This window comes from Myotis daubentonii, chromosome 8 (assembly GCF_963259705.1).
Source record: "Myotis daubentonii chromosome 8, mMyoDau2.1, whole genome shotgun sequence".
In the NCBI taxonomy this organism is placed as follows: Eukaryota; Metazoa; Chordata; class Mammalia; order Chiroptera; family Vespertilionidae; genus Myotis; species Myotis daubentonii.
The window spans coordinates 18706021-18725200 of record NC_081847.1 but is presented as its reverse complement, the minus strand read 5'-3'; the positions used below and the strand labels follow the sequence as shown (position 1 = coordinate 18725200).

The 19180-nt window shown below is 38.5% G+C and overlaps 1 protein-coding gene across 1 annotated transcript in view; it reads right to left on the bottom strand.

Moving 5' to 3' along the window:
• DZANK1 (double zinc ribbon and ankyrin repeat domains 1) overlaps positions 1-19180 on the bottom strand; it is a 60427-nt gene that overhangs the window by 25224 nt on the left and 16023 nt on the right. The window contains exons 6-11 of the mRNA XM_059705459.1: positions 16121-16206; positions 9717-9834; positions 7851-7964; positions 6269-6361; positions 1108-1230; positions 123-287 (exon numbers count right to left, since the gene is read on the bottom strand). Coding sequence (XP_059561442.1) covers positions 123-287; positions 1108-1230; positions 6269-6361; positions 7851-7964; positions 9717-9834; positions 16121-16206 — 699 coding nt within the window. The remainder of the gene's footprint in view (positions 1-122; positions 288-1107; positions 1231-6268; positions 6362-7850; positions 7965-9716; positions 9835-16120; positions 16207-19180) is intronic.

The window sequence follows — 19180 nt, the reverse complement described above, 5'->3', positions numbered from 1 at the left end:
AGGTTGAGAACCGCTGGTCTAAGTGTTTTGGCTCTCTTTCCCTGGGTTGATTCATAGAGAAAAGCACACAAATTCACTTACAACCTCTTCCCAGGCACCAGTTCTTACAGTGGAGGCCTCACCTCAGCAAAAGGGCCCGGTTCTCCAGCAGCTAGAGCCCGGCTGTTGTCCACACTAAGTTTTGCCAAGGACTTCAGGTAAATACCACAGGAGCCACAGAATCGGGCAGATGGGTGATTGTTGGCCCCACATTTGAGGCAAACAGAGAAGCAGGTAGCAACGACAGGCTAGAGGACAGAAAATATTTTTATAATTTCATTTATATTAGGGTCATACTTTTCCCATATAAATTATTTCCATATCAGTCATCAAAATAATATATGCCCATACCCTCCATCCTTACAATTCTATCTTTTAGAATAAATGTGAATTTTATCCTATGGATGGACAAGTACACACAGAAGTGTATTCAAGACCATTCCCTGAAGGATTGTGATTTTGGAGAAAATAGCTGGAAACAACCTAAATGTCCAGCAATAGAGTATAGCCTAACTATATCATGGTACTTACAGACAGTGGAATATTATGAAACTGCTGAAAAGAAGGAGGAGGTTACTAACTAGATGTATTGCTAGGTGCAGTATATCTAAACTACCACCAGTTTACTTACTAATGCATTGAATGGCTGAAAGAACAGCTCACATACTGGATAACAAAGATTGCTTCTAGGGAGAGGAGCTGTGGGACTGGGATGAGAAGAAAGACTAACCCTTCACTAAATCTTTTGTATTATTTATATGAAACACTCAGATAAATAATTTTGAGTGCTTTATTTAAAAGGTAAGCAGACAATTCATAAAAGAAAAAATATCAACAGTCAACAAATGAGTGAAAAAGTTTAATCTCAAAGAAATACAAATTAAAACAGCAATGAGAGACCATTCTCAATTTAAGAGAATTAATCATCCTGGTCTCCAGATTCTTAGGTACTAGGACCCAAATCCCAAGGTGTGATTTCAGCAAGGTCGTGGAAGAGGGGGAGCCTGGCTCTTTCTAGGATTGGGGTGAGGGGCCCTGCACCAAGAAGCTCAGTGTTAAAATACCCACCGTGGCTCCACACCAGTCACAGAAGAAAGCACCCGGGCGGTTCTGACGACCGCATTTGGAGCAGGAAATGGTCTCCCCTTTCAGAGTGGGTGCAGGACCAGCTTTATCTCCACTGCACATGGACTAGTGAACACAACGGCATTGACAGGCAGATTAATACTCTCTTCTCCAATCCCTCTCCCACAGAAAAGAAAAAAGCCCCAAATCAACACCAGACCCGGAAATAAGGTATTTCCGCCCAAAAGAGAAAAACTATCCTAAGCTTCACCAATTAATAAATTTATACAAAGAGCATGCATTCCTTCACAGAGAGTTGATGAAACTGCTGCCTTACACAACTTAATATTCTTCACTATCTTTAATACCAGAGGCAGCAAGCCTACTGTTGATTTACTATACCAACATTAACAAAGAAAGAGTGTAAGGACAGCTGAGCTACCTAAGGTGTCACCATTGAAGTTTATCTTCTATCATTTGGGGTTCTGGTTTCGATCTGGAAATGTGAATTTGTTTTCCACTCTTGACACATGTAAAGAATTACTTTGGGAAGGGAGATAGAATTGTTTCATAAGAATTTCTGAGACTTTGATAGGTAGGCCTATATTAGAATCTTTGCTCCTACTACTTGCTTGCATTGCTTAGTAAAAGGTTTTCTCATCAAACAACTAAAGATGATATTCTTCATCATTGCTACATAGTTACCTACTATGTGCAGGCACTTCTGTACACTGCCCCTATACCCTCACATCAGTTCGCACAACAGACCTGTGAGGCGGATGCCATAATCATCTCTGTTTTTCAGAAACGGGAACTGATGCACAGATAGGGTAAAACCTAAGATTTGAACCCAGGCCCTGACTTTTACCCATGACTCCACAAATCCTTTTCAATACAATAGCTTTCTCACAGGTCTGTAGGGGGATCCCCGATGACTAATGAAAATTAAACATGTAAGAACAGTTAGCACAGGGTCAAGCTCCCTAAGTCAGCTTCCTTCCCTTCTCATCTTTCTTTCCACTAGATCCTGATTTCTTTAAGGAAAAGGACTACCATTTCACATTTTTTCCTTACCAGCATAGTGCCTGGTACCTTAGCACATGGGAGTCATTTAAATAGTTACTAAATGAAGGAATAAATCAATGAATAATTGATTCAATCAATAACTAAACATGGTATGGTCATACCTTCCATGTATATTACTACTAAGAATGCATACACTAGAGAAAATGCTTTCTAAGGGCAATTTTTCCTCAAACATCATTATTTCAGTTAACTTTATTTGCCCAGCTCTATCCTGCTTTACTTCGGGGACTGTTCTGTTATCCTAAAACAGAGGCCACAGCAGCCCCCAACATCCAGAGACGGAGCAGGAAGATCTGCTTTGTGTGCACTGACCCTCAGCCCATTTCTGTGAAGTAGCGGGAGATGCCTTGGGACAAATGGAAATAGAAACCCTTTGCACACTTTTGCTTCAGACTTAGGTTTCAATTTTTCCTGTTAAAAGAGGGTTTTGATAAAACTTGCCGACCTGGGTTTCTAAATATAAAGCCTTCAGATCTTTTGCTTAAATACCTCTACTATTTAAGCGAATTTTAAAAATATATGTTTTTATTGATTTTAGAGAGAGAGAGGGAGGAAGAGAAAAGAGAGAGAAAAATATCAATATGAGAGAAAAATACGTATCATGCCCTGGAATCAAACCGGTGACCCTTTTGGTAAATGGGACCACGATCAACCAACCCAGCCACACCAGCCAGGACAAGTGAATTTTTAAAAATATAACAATGCTTTAAAAAAAGAAAAGTAATCTTACCACATTCAAATTAATGCTGCTAAACAAAGAAAAGGCATACAGCTATCAGATTGAACATGCACTGTTCCTTTAATGGCACTTCAATGATAAATACTCTCATTGTGACATCGAAACCCTGATATACTATTCAAATAGAAATACAACTTTGAAAACAAACTCAATTTTGTAATTGTTCATGAAATAGTTTTGTTGATAAGTGAGACCCAGAAACAACTATATTACTGGCATATCAATTTATTTTACTATTTACATAAGAAGTCTAAGATGCCTGAGAAAATAAATTTTTGTTTGGCAATTTACTTCAATCTATCTGTAAGATCACCCCAAGAATTCCAAAGAACTAATTCTCTTTGTTTATGCTTTTCCAATCTCACTATTTTTCTCTCTGGTGCCTTGGAAAATTATAAAGTCCAATTTCATGATGGGAGAGTGACATACAGTCTGAAGACAAGTTAATTTAGAGAGAAACAGATATCAGTTAACAAAATCCTACCCTAAAATTGCATCTGATTTGATTTGGGAATAAGTGGGTTTTCTTATTAAATTTGTCAGCTCATTAGCATGTTTTTAGTCTCAGTTCTGAAAACACACACACACACATATTATAAAGTCATCTTTGAAAAAAACTATAGATTTTCCTTCTGGTAATGATGGTATAAGACCATACCAAATGACTCCACACAGAAAAGAACTCTAAAATCTGCTCTTAATGCAAATATAGGCACTGGGGAATGAACAGAAGCAGATAGACTCTTGCAGCAAGTACTTACAGGAGGGAAGCGGGTTATACAAAGTTAGTTTCCTTTTAGCCTGGTGCTAAGGACAGTCCACACAGTGCATGTAAAAAGGTAGGAAATGTACTTCTGGGTAGGAAAACCAAAAGCCTGAAGTAGAGTAACATTTGGCTACTGAAGAGGTAGGGGGCTCTCAGAAAGAAGACAGAGAAGATATCCCCAAATTCTGTGTACTCACATCTCTTACTGACCTGTGAACACACATGCACAGAACACTCAATGCAGCTCAGCTAAAGATGAAATATATAAACAAAGACCAAACTTTCTGCTCCTCTCTCTCTCTTTCCCAAATAAAACATATTTATTGGACTTCTAGTATCTTGAGTAATTTTAAATTGTATCTAGCATTATACATGTTAAGTTGTGGTTCTTTTGGATTCTATTACTATTCTCCGATAAAAAGTGTTCGGTTTGTTATTGTTTGTTTGTTTTGTTTTTATTTTGCAGACAATTATACACGGAGTGGCCAGATTATTATGACCAGCCAGATTATTATGACCACCCCATCAGTACTTCATTGACACTTCCAAAAATACTGGAATATTGAAAACTTCCTAAGCAAATACTCTCAAGGTTTTATTATTATTATTATTATTATTTGCATAACTAATTCACTTCATTGTACTGATGGTGTGGTCATAATAATCTGGCCGGTCATAATAATCTGGCCACTCAGTGTATATATAGATGCTTGATAATACCAAGTTTTGGTGAGGATATACAGAAACTGGAACCTCCGTATTTTGCTGGTAGGAATGCAAAATAGTGTGGCAATTTTGGAAAAAAGTGTGGCAATATCTTATAAAATTAAACATGAACTTAGGTAGTATCCAGGAATCTTATTCCTCAGCATTTACCCAAGAGAAATGAAAACTACGTCTACACAGAATTTTGAACGTTAATGTTCACAGCAGCATTATTTATAATAGCCTGACACCAGAAATGAACACAAGTGCCCATTATTTGGTTAATAGTTGTATTACATCCATTCTGTGGAATAGTACTCAATGATCAAAGTTATTAATACATACAATAACATGAATGAACCTCAAAAACATTGTGCTAAGTCAAGAAAATAAAATACAAAAGAACTACATACTTCTGTAAAAGGTAAAACCACAGTGTCAAAAGCGATCAGAATTTTCTGGGGGTAGTGATTAGTGCAGCTCAAATGAAAGGGGCATGAGAAAACTTTTTAGGGTAATGAAATTGTTGTATATCTTCATTGTGGTAGTTTAAATGATTATGTATAATTACTGACATTTATTAACCTGTATAATTAAAGTGAGTGAGTTATATTAAATATAAATTATGCCTCAATAAAAATTGTAACAAAAAGAGTTCCTTCAAATCAACTAATCTTATATTGTCAGTAATTAGACACAACCTTAAAAGACATCTTGTTCAACTCCCCTGTTATGGGGTTAACAAGTGTCTCCTCCAAAGAGATATGTTGGAGTCCTAACCCCCAGCACTTCAGAATATGCACCTATTTGAAAATAGGATCTTTATAGAGATAATCAAGTTAAAATGAGGTCATTATGGTGGTCAAAAGAGAAGTTTAGACACAGAGACAGACACACAGAGGCAAGAAAATGTGAAGACACACAGCGAGAAGGTGGCCATGTGGCTGAAGTGATTCGTGTACCGGCCGAGGGAAGCTTGACGCTAGGAGAGAGGCATGAACAGTACTTTCCCTAGAGCTTCAGAGGAAGTGTGGTGTTGCCAACACCGTGATTGTGGACTTCTGTCCTCCAGAAATGTGAGATGATAAATTTCTGTTGTTTTAAGCCACTCAGTTTGTGGTGCTTTGTTTTAGCAACCCCAGAAAAACCAACACATCCCCATTTGATACTAACCATATTGGCCACAGTAATCATCACCCATTTGTCCAGTTTCCCAAGGAATCTCTCTGACATGAAAACAAATCCCCCAAAGTGTCAAGTTTTTCCCTTCTAAGTTGGCTAGGAAATAGCGACTTCTTTTAGTATTGTTAGGCCACGGCAAGAGTCACGTGGAAGTAATTTTTAAAGCCTCATCTTCATCAGAAATATTTTATAACATAAAACAGATCATCTAAACTGAACCCATTCGCTCTACTTAAGTTGCATACACTCCTATTCCTTCATCTTAAACGCTCAAAATAGGCTGGTAGGAAACCCAGAAGTGGGTGCTGGCAGTGTTCTCAATTTCAAAAAATAGCATCGTACAGTTAATTAAAGGCATACCTGACTATAAATGAAAGTGAATGGATCCATTAATCAACGGCTGCTGCCAGCCTTCCATGCAAAGTTAGTAAATAAAATGGTAAGAAATTGTAGATTTTATTGAATCCCCATGAAGACTTTGAAAACAATTTTGTATTGGTAAATATATAAAGATCTCTTCACATTTGGAAACATTGCTTTCTGTTTACCATGAGAGGCTTTTTTGTTGCTGTTCTCTCTCCCTCCTCCCACCTCCTTCCTGCTCTGCAGATTATATTTATTCATTATCATTAACACTGAACCTTAGCAGCCACTAAATATAGGACAGGCACATGCAATCAACCTACCTCCTTTGATGAAGGCAGGGTGCTCTCACAGGTGAGGCAGTATTTCAGGTAAGGATGATTCCCTGTGCCACAGGTGCGACAGATTACCTTCTCCTTGAAAACAGAAAATACAAAATTCGTGTTCTTCTGAGCAAAAAACTGTGCAAACAGAGGCATGAAGCCACTTTAAGAACAAGATTAAAAGTCAACATTAATTGCAATGTTCAAGTTTAAATATATGAAGTAAAAAGTTGTCTAAGTTAGCTGTAGTGCAATTTGTCTTCTAAATCCATGTTCAGGGAACACATTTCTATGTATTTCTTTTTTTTTTTTTTCTCTCTCTCTCTCTCTCTTTTCCTTTTTTTCCTCAGTCCCTCCATCGCCCCTGATAGCTGTCCGCATGCTCTCTATGACTGTCACTATTTTGCTTGTTAGTTCATTTTGGTCATTAGATCCCACATTTTAATTATGTTAATTCTTCCTATCCATGAACACAGTATATGCTTCCACTTATTTGTATTTTCTTCAATTTTTTTCTTCAGTGCCTTATAATTTTCCAAGTACAGGTATTTTGCATCCTTAAGTTTATTCCTAGGTACTTTATTCTTTTTGAAACAATTGTGAATGGAATTTTTTTCTTAGTTTCCCTTTCTGATACTTCATTATTGATGTATAAAAAGCCAACTGATTTCTAGATATTTATTTTGTATTCTGCTACTTTCCTGAATTCATTTATACATTCTAGAATGTTTTTGGTGGAATCTTTAGGGTTCTCTATGTACTGCATCATGTCATCTGCAAATAATGACAGTTTTACTTCTCCTTTCCAATTTGGATGCCTTTTAACTTCTTTTTCTTGTCTGATTGCTGTGGCTAGTACTGTATTGGTAAATATATAAAGTTCTCTCCACATTTAGAAACATTACTTTCTATTTACCATGAGAGGCTTGGTAATAAGAGTGGTGAAAGCAGATATCCCTGTCTTGTTCCTGTTCTTAAAGGAAATGCCTTTAGTTTTTGCATATTAAGTCCAATGTTGGCTGTGGGTTTGTCATAAATGGCCTTTATTATATTGAGGTATGATGCCTCTATTCCCATTTTGCTGAGAGTTTTTCGTTTGTTTTTTTGTTAATCCTCACCCAAGGATATTTTTCCTTTGATTTTTAGGGAGAGTATTAGAGGAAAAGACAGAAACATCGATGTAGAGAAACACATCGATTAGTTGCCTTTTGCACAAGCCCCAACCAGGGCCCAAGGCAGGGAGGAGCCTGCAACCAAGGTATGTGCCCCTGACCAGAATCAAACCCAGGACCCTTTGGTCTGCAGGCCGATGCTCTATCCACTGAGCTGAACCAGCTAGGACTTGCTGAGAGTTTTTATCATTAATGGCTGCTGGATATATATTCTTCTTAACATGATAGATCCTGTTGATAAATTAAACTTTTGGACAACATGCCTTTCCAAAAATTCGAGTGGATTTTGTTCACAGATATTGGTTTATCACTTGTTAGCCAATTCCATCAACTGAAGAAAGACAATTAATTGTTCAAACATTACTTTCTATATATTTCATTCATGTTTTTACAAAATCGCATTTCATTACCTTCAAGTGGAAGCCGGCCGGTGGTTGCATCTGCAGAGCAAGAGGAGCCTCACATACCACACAGAAGGAAGTGTTCATGGGCACCATGCTTCCACATTCTGCACACAAGCCCAACTGGGCAAAGAAAGAGATCAAGTTTGTCATGGGATGCAAAAACTGAAGGTATAAGTAGATCATAGAATGTAAGGTTTAATTTGCTTTTGTAAAAACATTTTTTTAGTAATTACCTCTATTCTTATTTTTTCATATGAAGATTAAAACCATGTTTATTTTAGAAAACAGAGATATAAAAAGAAAGAAAGAAAGAAAGAAAGAAAGAAAGAAAGAAAGAAAGAAAGAAAGGAAGGAAGAACCCTCCAGCACAATACAGTGATAAATCCTCTCTCCAAAAAAGCAATTAAAAAGTTGGTAAAATTGTTAAAAACAACCATTTCGGACTCAGAACATCAACCAAAGACAGACAACAGACTGAAAAGTACTTAAACTTCAAACAGGAACACTACAAGTCTGCGTGGTTCTTGCATGGGGCCACTCCTATCCCCGTCTGGCTTTATCAGCATGGTAGCTCCAGCAGGGCAAGGCAGGCTGTGAAAACCACAGGCTTTGTATCTATGGTGAACAGGGCTCACTTGATTTGGAGCACTTCTAAGGTTACAATCTCAGTGGCAAGCAAAGAGGGTGGGTCAGTGGCTCCACTATTTTGAGATTGTGGTTCTGTTTAGGGCAATCAATGAACCAGCAAGTAGCCAGGAATTTTACGGGTAGTTTGAGGAAGTAAGTCAACCATAGGGGAACAGTCAAGGTGCTGGTAAGGCCACGCTCTCTCTGAAGCTCTAGGGAAGGCACCATTCCACGCCTCTCTCCTAGCTTCTGGTAGCCTCAAGCTTCCCTTGGCCTGTGGACGTATCACTCCAGTCAGCTCTCCACATACCTTTAGTTGATTGGAGGCTGTGTGCATGTGCAGCATAAACCAGAGTGGGTCCATGCCACCCACTCATCCCTGTCTATACATGGAGATACAATAGAGCTCAGCGTAAAGTAAAAGCTGGGGCAGATTTGAAAACAGCCTGAAGATGGAATGCTCTACCACATACCTTTAGTTGACGGAGGCTGTGTGCATGGCCAGAAATTGTGCTCAGATACCTCGATCTAGTAAGGCTTCCACTCTCTACTGATATATCCACTTATGACCATCTTTTATCCTTAGGGTCTACCTTTTTTAAATGGTCATTTTTCACATTCATTGTCATTTCACAGATCCTTTTACTCCCCCCCAAAAAACAAAAGTATCAAGGAATAAAGGATGAATGTGTTTTGGTGAAGGTATTAATTTTTAGTAAGCCAACTATGTTTTCTAACTAACTGCAAATTTAGTAGCAAGATAATATGAATTATTATCAATACTTGGCTAAAACTTTTAAATTTAGATATACTAATTTATCTTTAGCCTATATAAACAGCTTCTTTGGACAAAATGATGTATTTTATGACTATATATAGGCTTATAATTAATACATCTGATTTATTTCTAGAATATAATTCCTTATTATACCCAGATTATGGACAGAAATATCACATAAGTAGGAAATTAATATCTATGCACTTATGCATCATTGAAACAATAAGATTTCACTCTTTTTGAGCCTGTGCTTCTACAAGGCCACACACCAAAAAAAAATTTTTTAAGTGGCATTGCAAGCAAGTTTTTTCATTTCTAAGTAAGGAGTCAGACAGTAAGAGTTTAACCTGCCAGTAATATTTTCAACAAGTATGTTTGTGGTTTGTGCATGCCACGTACTATTCTACTGCTGCAAATAAAGATCAGATAACCCAATGAAAGAAACTTTTAAGGACTCTGCTGCTCACCTGAGCTCCTTCTGAGGGTGAGAGACGACAACCAAATACAGGTGGAACAGGAAAGCCACAATCTTGACAGAAGCGAACCAAGGGATCAGACGGGCGAAGGGCGAGGCACTGGGCACACCTATAACAGAAGAGGTTCCTGATTGGTCATGTACTGATGGGTTCACATTAAGAAGTCAGGTGAAAATCTAAAAGTGTTCAAGAATCTTTAAAAATGAAAAAAAGTAAAATACTCTCATAGGCTATGGAACAAGTTCTCTAGTCATTTTATTACAGAGTGGACTCAAGCTGGAACCACTGGTACCCTTCACCTATAGGCCATCTCACTTCCTGAATGCAGCTGAAGTTAGCAGCAGCCTAGAACCCACTTCTTGTGGGGTTCTGACTTGTCCTATCACATTGGATTGGCACTAGATTTGTGAGGATAAGCCAAGGGAATTCTAGTAATGTCTACATTGCACTTTTCTAACTTTCTACCTGAGCATTGAGCCCAGTCTGTGTGACTCTCTGGGGGTCACTGTCAGTTAAGCTCTGCCTTTGTCTCCACTCACCTGGTTAGAGTTCTAAGGCCCTGCCCCAGCAATATCTATCCCAGTTGCCTGGGCAGATGTATCCCATCATTTAGCCCTCATCAACCTACCTGGGTTCTGAATATCAGCCAAAGTGAGAGCATTGACAAAATTCAGCATTCTTTTATTATTAAAAGCATTGAATAAACTAGGAACAAAAGAAAACATCCTCAACATGCTAAAGATCACATACAAACACCCCAGAGCTAACATCATACTCAGTGGTGGATGACTGAAAGCTTTCCCCCTAAGACCCACATTCACTGTTTCTATTCAACATAGTATTGGAAGTTCTATACAGAGCAATTAGGCAAGAAAAAAATAAATAAAAGGCATTCAAACTAGAAAGAAAGAAGTAAAATTATCTCTGTTCATGGATGATAGGATCTTATATGTAGAAAACCCTAGAGAGTACACCTAATAAGAAAATTTAGAAAAGTGGTAGGATAAAAAAATCAACACACAAATATCTGTTGTATTCCCATGAACAATTTGAAAAGGAAATTAAGAAAACAATTCTATTTATAATAGTATCAGAAAGAATAAAATATTTAGGAATCAATTTAACCAAGGAGGTAAAAAACTTGTACAATGAAAGCTATAAAACTTCTCAGAAAGAAATTTTAAAAACATAAGTAAAAGGATAGACATCCTGTATTCATGAATCAGAAGACTTACTATTAAGATGAAAATACTAACTGAAGCAATCTATAGATTCAATGCAATCCCTATTAAATTCTCAATGACTTTTTTTGCAGAAAGAAAACTCATCCTAAATTCATATGGAATCTCAAGCACCCTCAATAGTCAATACAGTCTTTAAAAAGAACAACAAAGTTGGATGACTCACACTTCCTGATTTCAAAATTTACTACAAAGCTAACTAATACATGAAGTATTGTTCTAACAGAAGAACAAACATATGGACAAATGGAATAGAATAGAGAGCCCAGAAATACCCAGTATACCTTTGCATGTATGGTCAAATGATATTTGGTGAGGGTCTGAACACCATTCAATGGGGAAAGGACAGTCTTTCTGACAATGGTGCTACGAAAACTGGATATCCACATGCAAAAGAATGAAATTGGAACCCTACTTACAACATATACAAAAACTAACCCAAAGTGGATCAAAGACCTGAATGTCAGAGGTAAATCTATAAACCTCTTAGAAGAACTCATAAAGGACAAGCTTCATGACATTAGATTTGGCAATGATTTCTTAGATATGCCATCCAAAGCATAGGCAACAAAAGAAGAAATAGATGCCCGGCTGGCGTGGCTCAGTGATTGAGCGTCGACCTATGAACCAGGAAGTCACGGTTCAATTCCCAGTCAGGGTACATGCCCAGATTGCAGGCTTGATCCCCAGTGTAAGACGTGCAGGAGTCAGCCAATCAATGATTCTCTCTCATCATTGATGTTTCTATTTCTCTCTCCTTCTCACTTCCTCTCTGAAATCAATAAAAATATTTAAAATTTTTAAATTTAACTTAAAAAAACCTTTTGTGTATCAAAGGACACTAACAAGGGAGTGAAAAGACAGCCTACAAATGGGAGAAAATATTTCCAAATAATATATCTGATAAGGGATTAATGTCCAGAGTATATAAAGAACTCCTAAACTTAAAACTCAAACAACTTATTAGAAAATGCACAAAAGACTTGAATAGACATTTCTCCCAAGAAAATATACAAATATCCAAGAAACACACGAGAAAAAGCTCAATATTACTTGCCATTCTGGAAATGTAAATCAAAACCACAATGAAATACCACTTTATACTCATTAGAATGACTATTATCAGAAAAATAAAAAATGAGTACCAGCGAGAGTCTGAAAAATTGAAACCCTTGTACATTTCTGATGAAAACGTAAAATGATGCAGCTGTTGTAGAAAACTGTTTGGAAGTTCCTCAAAAAGTTAAACATAGAATTGCTATACAACCCAGAAACTCCACTCTTAGTCAAATACCCAAATGAATTGAGAGCAAGGATTCAAAACAGATACTTGTGCATCAATGTTCGTAACAGCATTATTCAAATAGACAAACGGTGGAAATGATTCTATTAACAGATAAATGGATTAACAAACTGTGATATATACACACAATGAAATATTATTTATCTTTAAGTAGAGGCCCAATGAACGAACTTGTGCAAGGGGCTCGGCCCTCACAGCCCCAGCTGCCTCGTTGGCTGTCCCGCCCACTGGTCGTTCCAGAAGGTCGTTCCAGAAGGGCGTTCCAGAAGGTCGTTCTGCCATCTGGCCTATTTAGCATATTAGCTCTTTATTACATAGGATAAGAAATGAAATTCTGATACATCCATGATAACATGGATGAACCTCGAAAACATTATGCTAAGTGAAATCTGACACAAAAGAACAAATGTCTGATTCCACCTACATGAGGTAAGTAGAATAGACAAAGTCATAAAATCAAAAAGTAGAAGAGAGGTTACCAGAGACTGGAGAGGGGGAGTAATGAGGAGTTATTATTGTTTAATGGGAACGAGGTTCTGTTTAGAATGACAAAATAGTTCTGGAAATGGATAGTGAAGATGGTTGCACAACATTGTAGATGTATTTAATGCCATGAAATTTTACACTTAAAATGCTTAAAATGCTAAATTTTATTTATGTATATTTAAGCATAATAAAAAGTATAAAGGACCACAAAAATCATTATCTATATAATAAAAGCCTAAGCGACCATTATGGCGGAATGACTAGAACGACCGGTCACTATGATGCGCATTGACCATCAGGGGCAGACGCTCAATGCAGGAACTGCCCCCTGGTGGTCAGTGTACTCCCACAGGGGGAGCACCACTCAGCCAGAAGCCAGGCTCATAGCTGGCAAGCACAGCAGTGGTGGCGGGAGCCTCTCCCACCTCCACAGCAGTGCTAAGGAGCAGCGAGCCAAGCAGCAAGGAACAGTGAGCAGGCAGGCAGTAAGGAGCAAGGGGTCCCGGACATCCCCCAAGAGGTCCCAGACTGTGAGAGGGCGCAGACCGGGCTGAGGGACCCCCTCCCCAGTGCACGACTTTCATGCAACGGGCCTCTAGTATAAAATAAAAGTAATAATGTATTATGGGTTCATAGTATTTGTAAAAGTAAAATGTATTTGTGTTTTGTGCATGCCAGGTACTATCAATAGCACAAAAGCTATTGATATTCAGTTATTGGAAATATACTGTCATAAGGTTCTTATGCTATATATTAAGTATTATAATATTACTTGAAGGTAAACTATGATGTTTAAAAAGTACACATACTATAAACTCTAGAGCAACCACTAAAAAAGTTATTGCTAATAAACCAACAAAGGAGATAAAATGGAATCATAAAACATACCAATTAATCCAAAAGAAGGCAGAAAAAAAGGCAACAAATAAAAAATAAGATAAACAGAAAACAAATAGCATGATGGTTGATTTAAATTCAAACATATCAATAAGTAAAATAAATAGGCTCTCAACATCTCAATTAAAATACAGGGATTACCATATATAATTTTTAACAAAGCAAGACCTAAAACACCAAAAGATACATGATGCAAACATCTTGAGAAAAACGGAGTGGCACCAGAACAGGCATACACAGAAATAAATCCATGCCTTTATGGTCAATTAATATTTGACAAAAGAAGCAAGAAGATACAATGGGGTAAAGAGAGTTTCTTTAATAAATGGTGTTGGAAAAATTGGACAGATACATACATACAAATGAAAGTAGACCACCAACTTACACCATACACAAGAATAAGCTCCAAATGGATAAAAGACTTAAATGTAAGTCACGAAACCATAAAAATCCTAGAACAAAATATAGGCAGTAAAATCTCAGACATCTTTTATAGTAATATTCTTGCTGATATGTTTCCTAGGGCAAGGGAAATACAAGAAAAAAAATAAACAAATGGGACTTACATAGAACTAAAAAGCTTCTGCATAGCAAAAGAAACCATCAATAAAATGAAAAGGGAACCCACAATAAGGAGACTATATTAGCCAATGATATATCTGATAAGGGGTTAATTTCCAAACTATATAAAGAACTTATACAACTTAACACCAGGAAGGCAAACAATCCAATTAAAAAAAAAAGGGCAGGCCCTAACCGGTTTGGCTCGGTGGATAGAGCGTCGGCCTGTGGACTCAGGGGTCCTGGGTTCGATTCCGGTCAAGGGCATGTACCTTGGTTGCGGGCACATCCCCAGTGGGGGGTATGCAGGAGGCAGCCGATCGATGTTTCATCGATGTTTCTAGCTCTCTATCCCTCTCCCTTCCTCTCTGTAAGAAAAAAAAAAAAAAAGGGCAGGCCCATTGCACCCCACCCACGTGGGCCATTGGGCCCCTGGTCCCCACTATCCTCCCAGCCATTCTCACTTCCACCCCCATTCTCCATCAGGGTACCCCCTCACTGCCGGCCACCCCCCTGGCTCCGCTACACTCCCCCCTTGACCTCAGCGCCACTTCCCTTCAACTACACTCGCTTCCCACCCGCCCCACAAAAAAAAAAAAAAAAAAAAATGGCAAAGGATCTTACTAGACACTTCTCCAAAGAGGACACACAGATGGCCAATAAATATATGAAAAAATGTTGAATGTCACTAATCATCTGAGAGATGCAAATTAAAACTACAATGAGATATCACCTCACACCTGTTAGAATGGCTACCATCAATAAGTCAACAAACAACAAAGTGCTGGTGAGGATGTGGAGAAAAGGGAACCCTGGTTGGTGGGAATGCAGACTGGTGCAGCCACTGTAGAAAATAGCATGGAGCTTTCTCAAAAAATTAAAAATAGAACTGCCTTTTGACCCTGTATCCCATTTCTGAGAATATATCCTAAGAATTCTGAAACACCAATTCAAAAGAATATATGCACTTCTGTGTTCACAGCAGCCTTATCTACAATAGCCAAGATCTGGAAACAGCATAATGCCCATCGGTAGATGAGTGGATAAAAAAGTTGTGGTACATTTACACAATGGAATAGTATGTGGCTGTAAAAAAGAAGGAACTCTTACCCTTTGTGACAGCATGGATGGACCTGGAGATTATTATGCTGAGTGAAATAAGCCAGTCAGAGAAAGACAAATACCATATGATCTCACTTATATGTAGAATCTAATGAACAAAATAAACTGATGAACAAAATAGAAACAGAGGCATGGATACATGGAATAGACTGATAGCTATCAGGGATAAGGAGGAAGGGGGTACTGGATGAAAGAAGGTGAAAGGATTAGCTAAAGAATATATATGCATAACCCATAAACTACACAACAGTGGGATGATGACCAGGCAGGCAAAGGGGTGGGGTGGGGGGGAATGGAAACATCTATAATCATGTCAACCATAAAAAGAAAAAAATGTTTAATACATGCAAAACATGGACAAATCTCAAAATAATTAAGCTGAGTTAAAGAAGCTGGCAAAAAATAAAAGTACATACAGAAACATTCTAGTTACATATGGAATGAAATGCAAACTAAGCTACAGTGACAAGAAGCAGATCAACAGTTGCCTGGGGATAAGGAAAGGCACAGGAGAGAAATTTCAAAAGGGTACACACTTTTGGAGATAATAGATTTGTTTATTTTCTTACTGTGGTGATAGTTTCAGAGTTATATTCATATGTCAATTGTACTCATTAAATAAATGCAGTTTACTGTATGCCAATTATGCCTTTAAAATCTGTAAAAATTTAATAAAACACAGTTAGGGGTAGGCAAACACCATTATGTTCCATCCTTAAATTCTTTTTGACCATAATGTGTCGTAGAAGGATTTAAGAAACAGTAAAGAGAATGAGATTACTTACTTGAGAAAGTCTGTCTCCCTTTGAATTCTCATGATCTCTGTGGCTGTCAAACTCGGATGTCCAGTTATGTGTGCAAAACTAGGGAACTAAAAGTAAGAATATAACAGAATCTTGGTAAAAGCTGTGGTATAGTAAAATTTCACTACAAATTGTAATATTTTGTCTTACATCCAGCATCCACCCTTCAAAAATCAAGATTGGGGAAGTCATAGTTAATGATTATCCCAGTACCCACCATTAAAAAATTAAAGTGTTAGTCATAATCATATATGTATATTACATTAAAAACGTAAGTTTAGGCCTGGCTGGTGTGGCTCAGAGTGGTTAGAGTGTGGGGCCTGCACACTGAAGGGTCGGGGGTTCAATTCTTGGTCAAGGGCATGTACCTGGCTTGCAGGTTCATCCCCAGCTCTGGTTGTGATACATGTGGGAGGCAACCAATCCATGTATCTCCCTCACATTGATGTTTCTCTCTCTCTCTCTCTCTCTCTCTCTCTCTCTCTCTCTTTCTCCCCCCCCCCCCTTTCCCCCACCCCCTTTTCTCCCTCATTCTTTCTCTAAAAAAATCAATGGAAAAAATATCCTTGGGTGAGGATTAACAAAAACACAAAAAACCATAAATTTACAAGAAAAGATATCTGAATTTACCATCAGACGGACCCGATTTCAGTATTTAAACCTAAGTTAGCTCTATTTTCTCAAAGATTATATCCCTAGGAAACTCAAAAGGACTCACCTAAAGAATAAATGCAGCAACTTTCTGCTGTTATCCACAAACATTTAACTCACTTCGACATACTTATTTAAGCATTCACTTTGTACCAGGTACTGTGCTTGATGCCAGGAGGGGGCTAGGATAGATATTATAGCACATGGCCTATCCTGGGACTCAGGTGGTTTTATGTGATCTGTATGTTCAAGTGGTAGGAGAATGGGACAGAAAGAAGTTTGGAGAAGGAACATGAAGGAAAGAAGCTAACAATTATTGAGGGTCTGACAGTAGTAAAATGTGCCTGGCCATTTTTGTAGCCATTTTCTCCTTGACACTTCACAATGACCTTATGATTTGAGTACTATTATCCTGTTTTATTTTATTCTTATAAAATTTTCTTTTGATAATTTCAAACTTACAGAAAAGTTGCAAGGATTATACAAATAACTCCTGTATAGCCAGTATAACCAACTGTTCATGTTAACATTTTGCCCAACTGCGCTCTCTCTCTCTCTCTCTCTCTCTCTCTCTCTCTCTCTCTTTCTACCATGGAGAATGAGCTGCAGTCATGATGCCCTGTCTCGAAATACTTCAGTGTGCATTTCCTATGAACAAGGATGCCCTCTTACTCAACAGAATTATCAAAACCAGAAAAATTAAGTGACGTCATACTATTACCTAACCCACAGATCTTTATTTAAATTTTATTAATTGTGCCAATAATGTCTTCGCAACTCTATTTTTCCTGGTGAGGATTCAGTCTAGTATCAGACTTTCATTCAGCTGTCATGTCTCCTTTGTCTCCTTTAATTTGGAATAGTTTCCCAGTCTGTCGTTTTTTTAAAATATATTTTTATTGATTTCAGAGAAGAAGGGAGAGGGAGATAGAAACATCAATGATGACTCATTGATTGGCTGCCTCCTGCATGCCCCCTACTGGGGACCAAGCCTGCATCATGATGGATAAAGACAGACTGAGGCCATAGCTGCTTTGGTTCAGTAGACAGAGCAACCTGCGGACTGAAAGGTCTGGGTTTGATTCTGGTCAAGGGCACATGCTCGGGTTGTGAGCTTGATCCCTAGAAACCAGAGTGGGTGGGGAGAAGAAAGAAGCCAGGGGTTCTGGCTGAGTCACACCACGGCACTAGAAATTGGAAGTGAAGGAAAGGGCTTAACCTTGAGATAAGTCTTCTAGGCCAGTGATTCTCCAACTGGACTGATCATCAAAGTCCTCCATGGAATCCATCCAGGCTTATGAAATCAGATTATCTAGAAGAATTTCAGGAGGAATAGCTGAGAATCTATACTAATAAAAGGGTAATATGCTAATTAGGACAGACGTCTTCTGGACATCCTTCCAGATGTCCTTACGGACAAAGCCACAGTGGCTGCCTGAGGCTCAGGCAAGCCACGGATGGTGGCTGCTGCTGCCAGGGCAGGTCCAAGGCTCAGGCAGCCACGGTAGCCAGCAGTGGCTGCAGCAGAGGCATGATGGGAGCATCGCCTTCTCCTGATCAGCCCGGTTGCCTCCCCCATAAGTAGGACATCCCCTGAGGGCTCCCAGACTGTGAGAAGGGGCAGGCGGGCTAAGGGACCCCCCCCCCCAGTGCACAAATTTTCATGCACCAGGCCTCTAGTCTGTATATATAAATATATATAGTTACCCACAGGTGTTCCTGATGTTCAACCAGGTTTGGAAAACATGCTTTTTAGCGACACACTGGGGATCGAGCCTGCAACCTAAGCATATGCCCTGACTGGAAATCTAACAAGTCATAGGTCGACGCTCAACCACTGAGCCACGCCGGCTGGGCAGAAAACATGCTTTTTTTTTTTTTTTAATTAAATCTTTATTGTTCAGATTATTACATTTGTTCCTCTTTTTTCCCCCCATAACTCCCCTCCTCCCAGTTCCCGCCCCACCCTCCGCCCTCACTCCCCACCCACTGTCCTCATCCATAGGTGCACGATTTTTGTCCAGTCTCTTCCCACATCTCCCACACCCCTTTCCCCCCCAAGAATAGTCAGTCCATTCCCTTTCTATGTCCCTGATTCTATTATAATCAACAGTTCATTCTGTTCATCAGATTATTTATTCACTTGATTCTTAGATTCACTTGTTGATAGATGCATATTTGTTGTTCATAATTTGTATCTTTACCTTTTTCTTCCTCTTCCTCTTCTTAAAGGATACCTTTCAGCATTTCATATAATCCTGGTTTGGTGGTGATGAACTCCTTTAGCTTTTCCTTATCTGTGAAGCTCTTTATCTGACCTTCAATTCTGAATGATAGCTTTGCTGGATAAAGTAATCTTGGTTGTAGGTTCTTGGTATTCATCACTTTGAA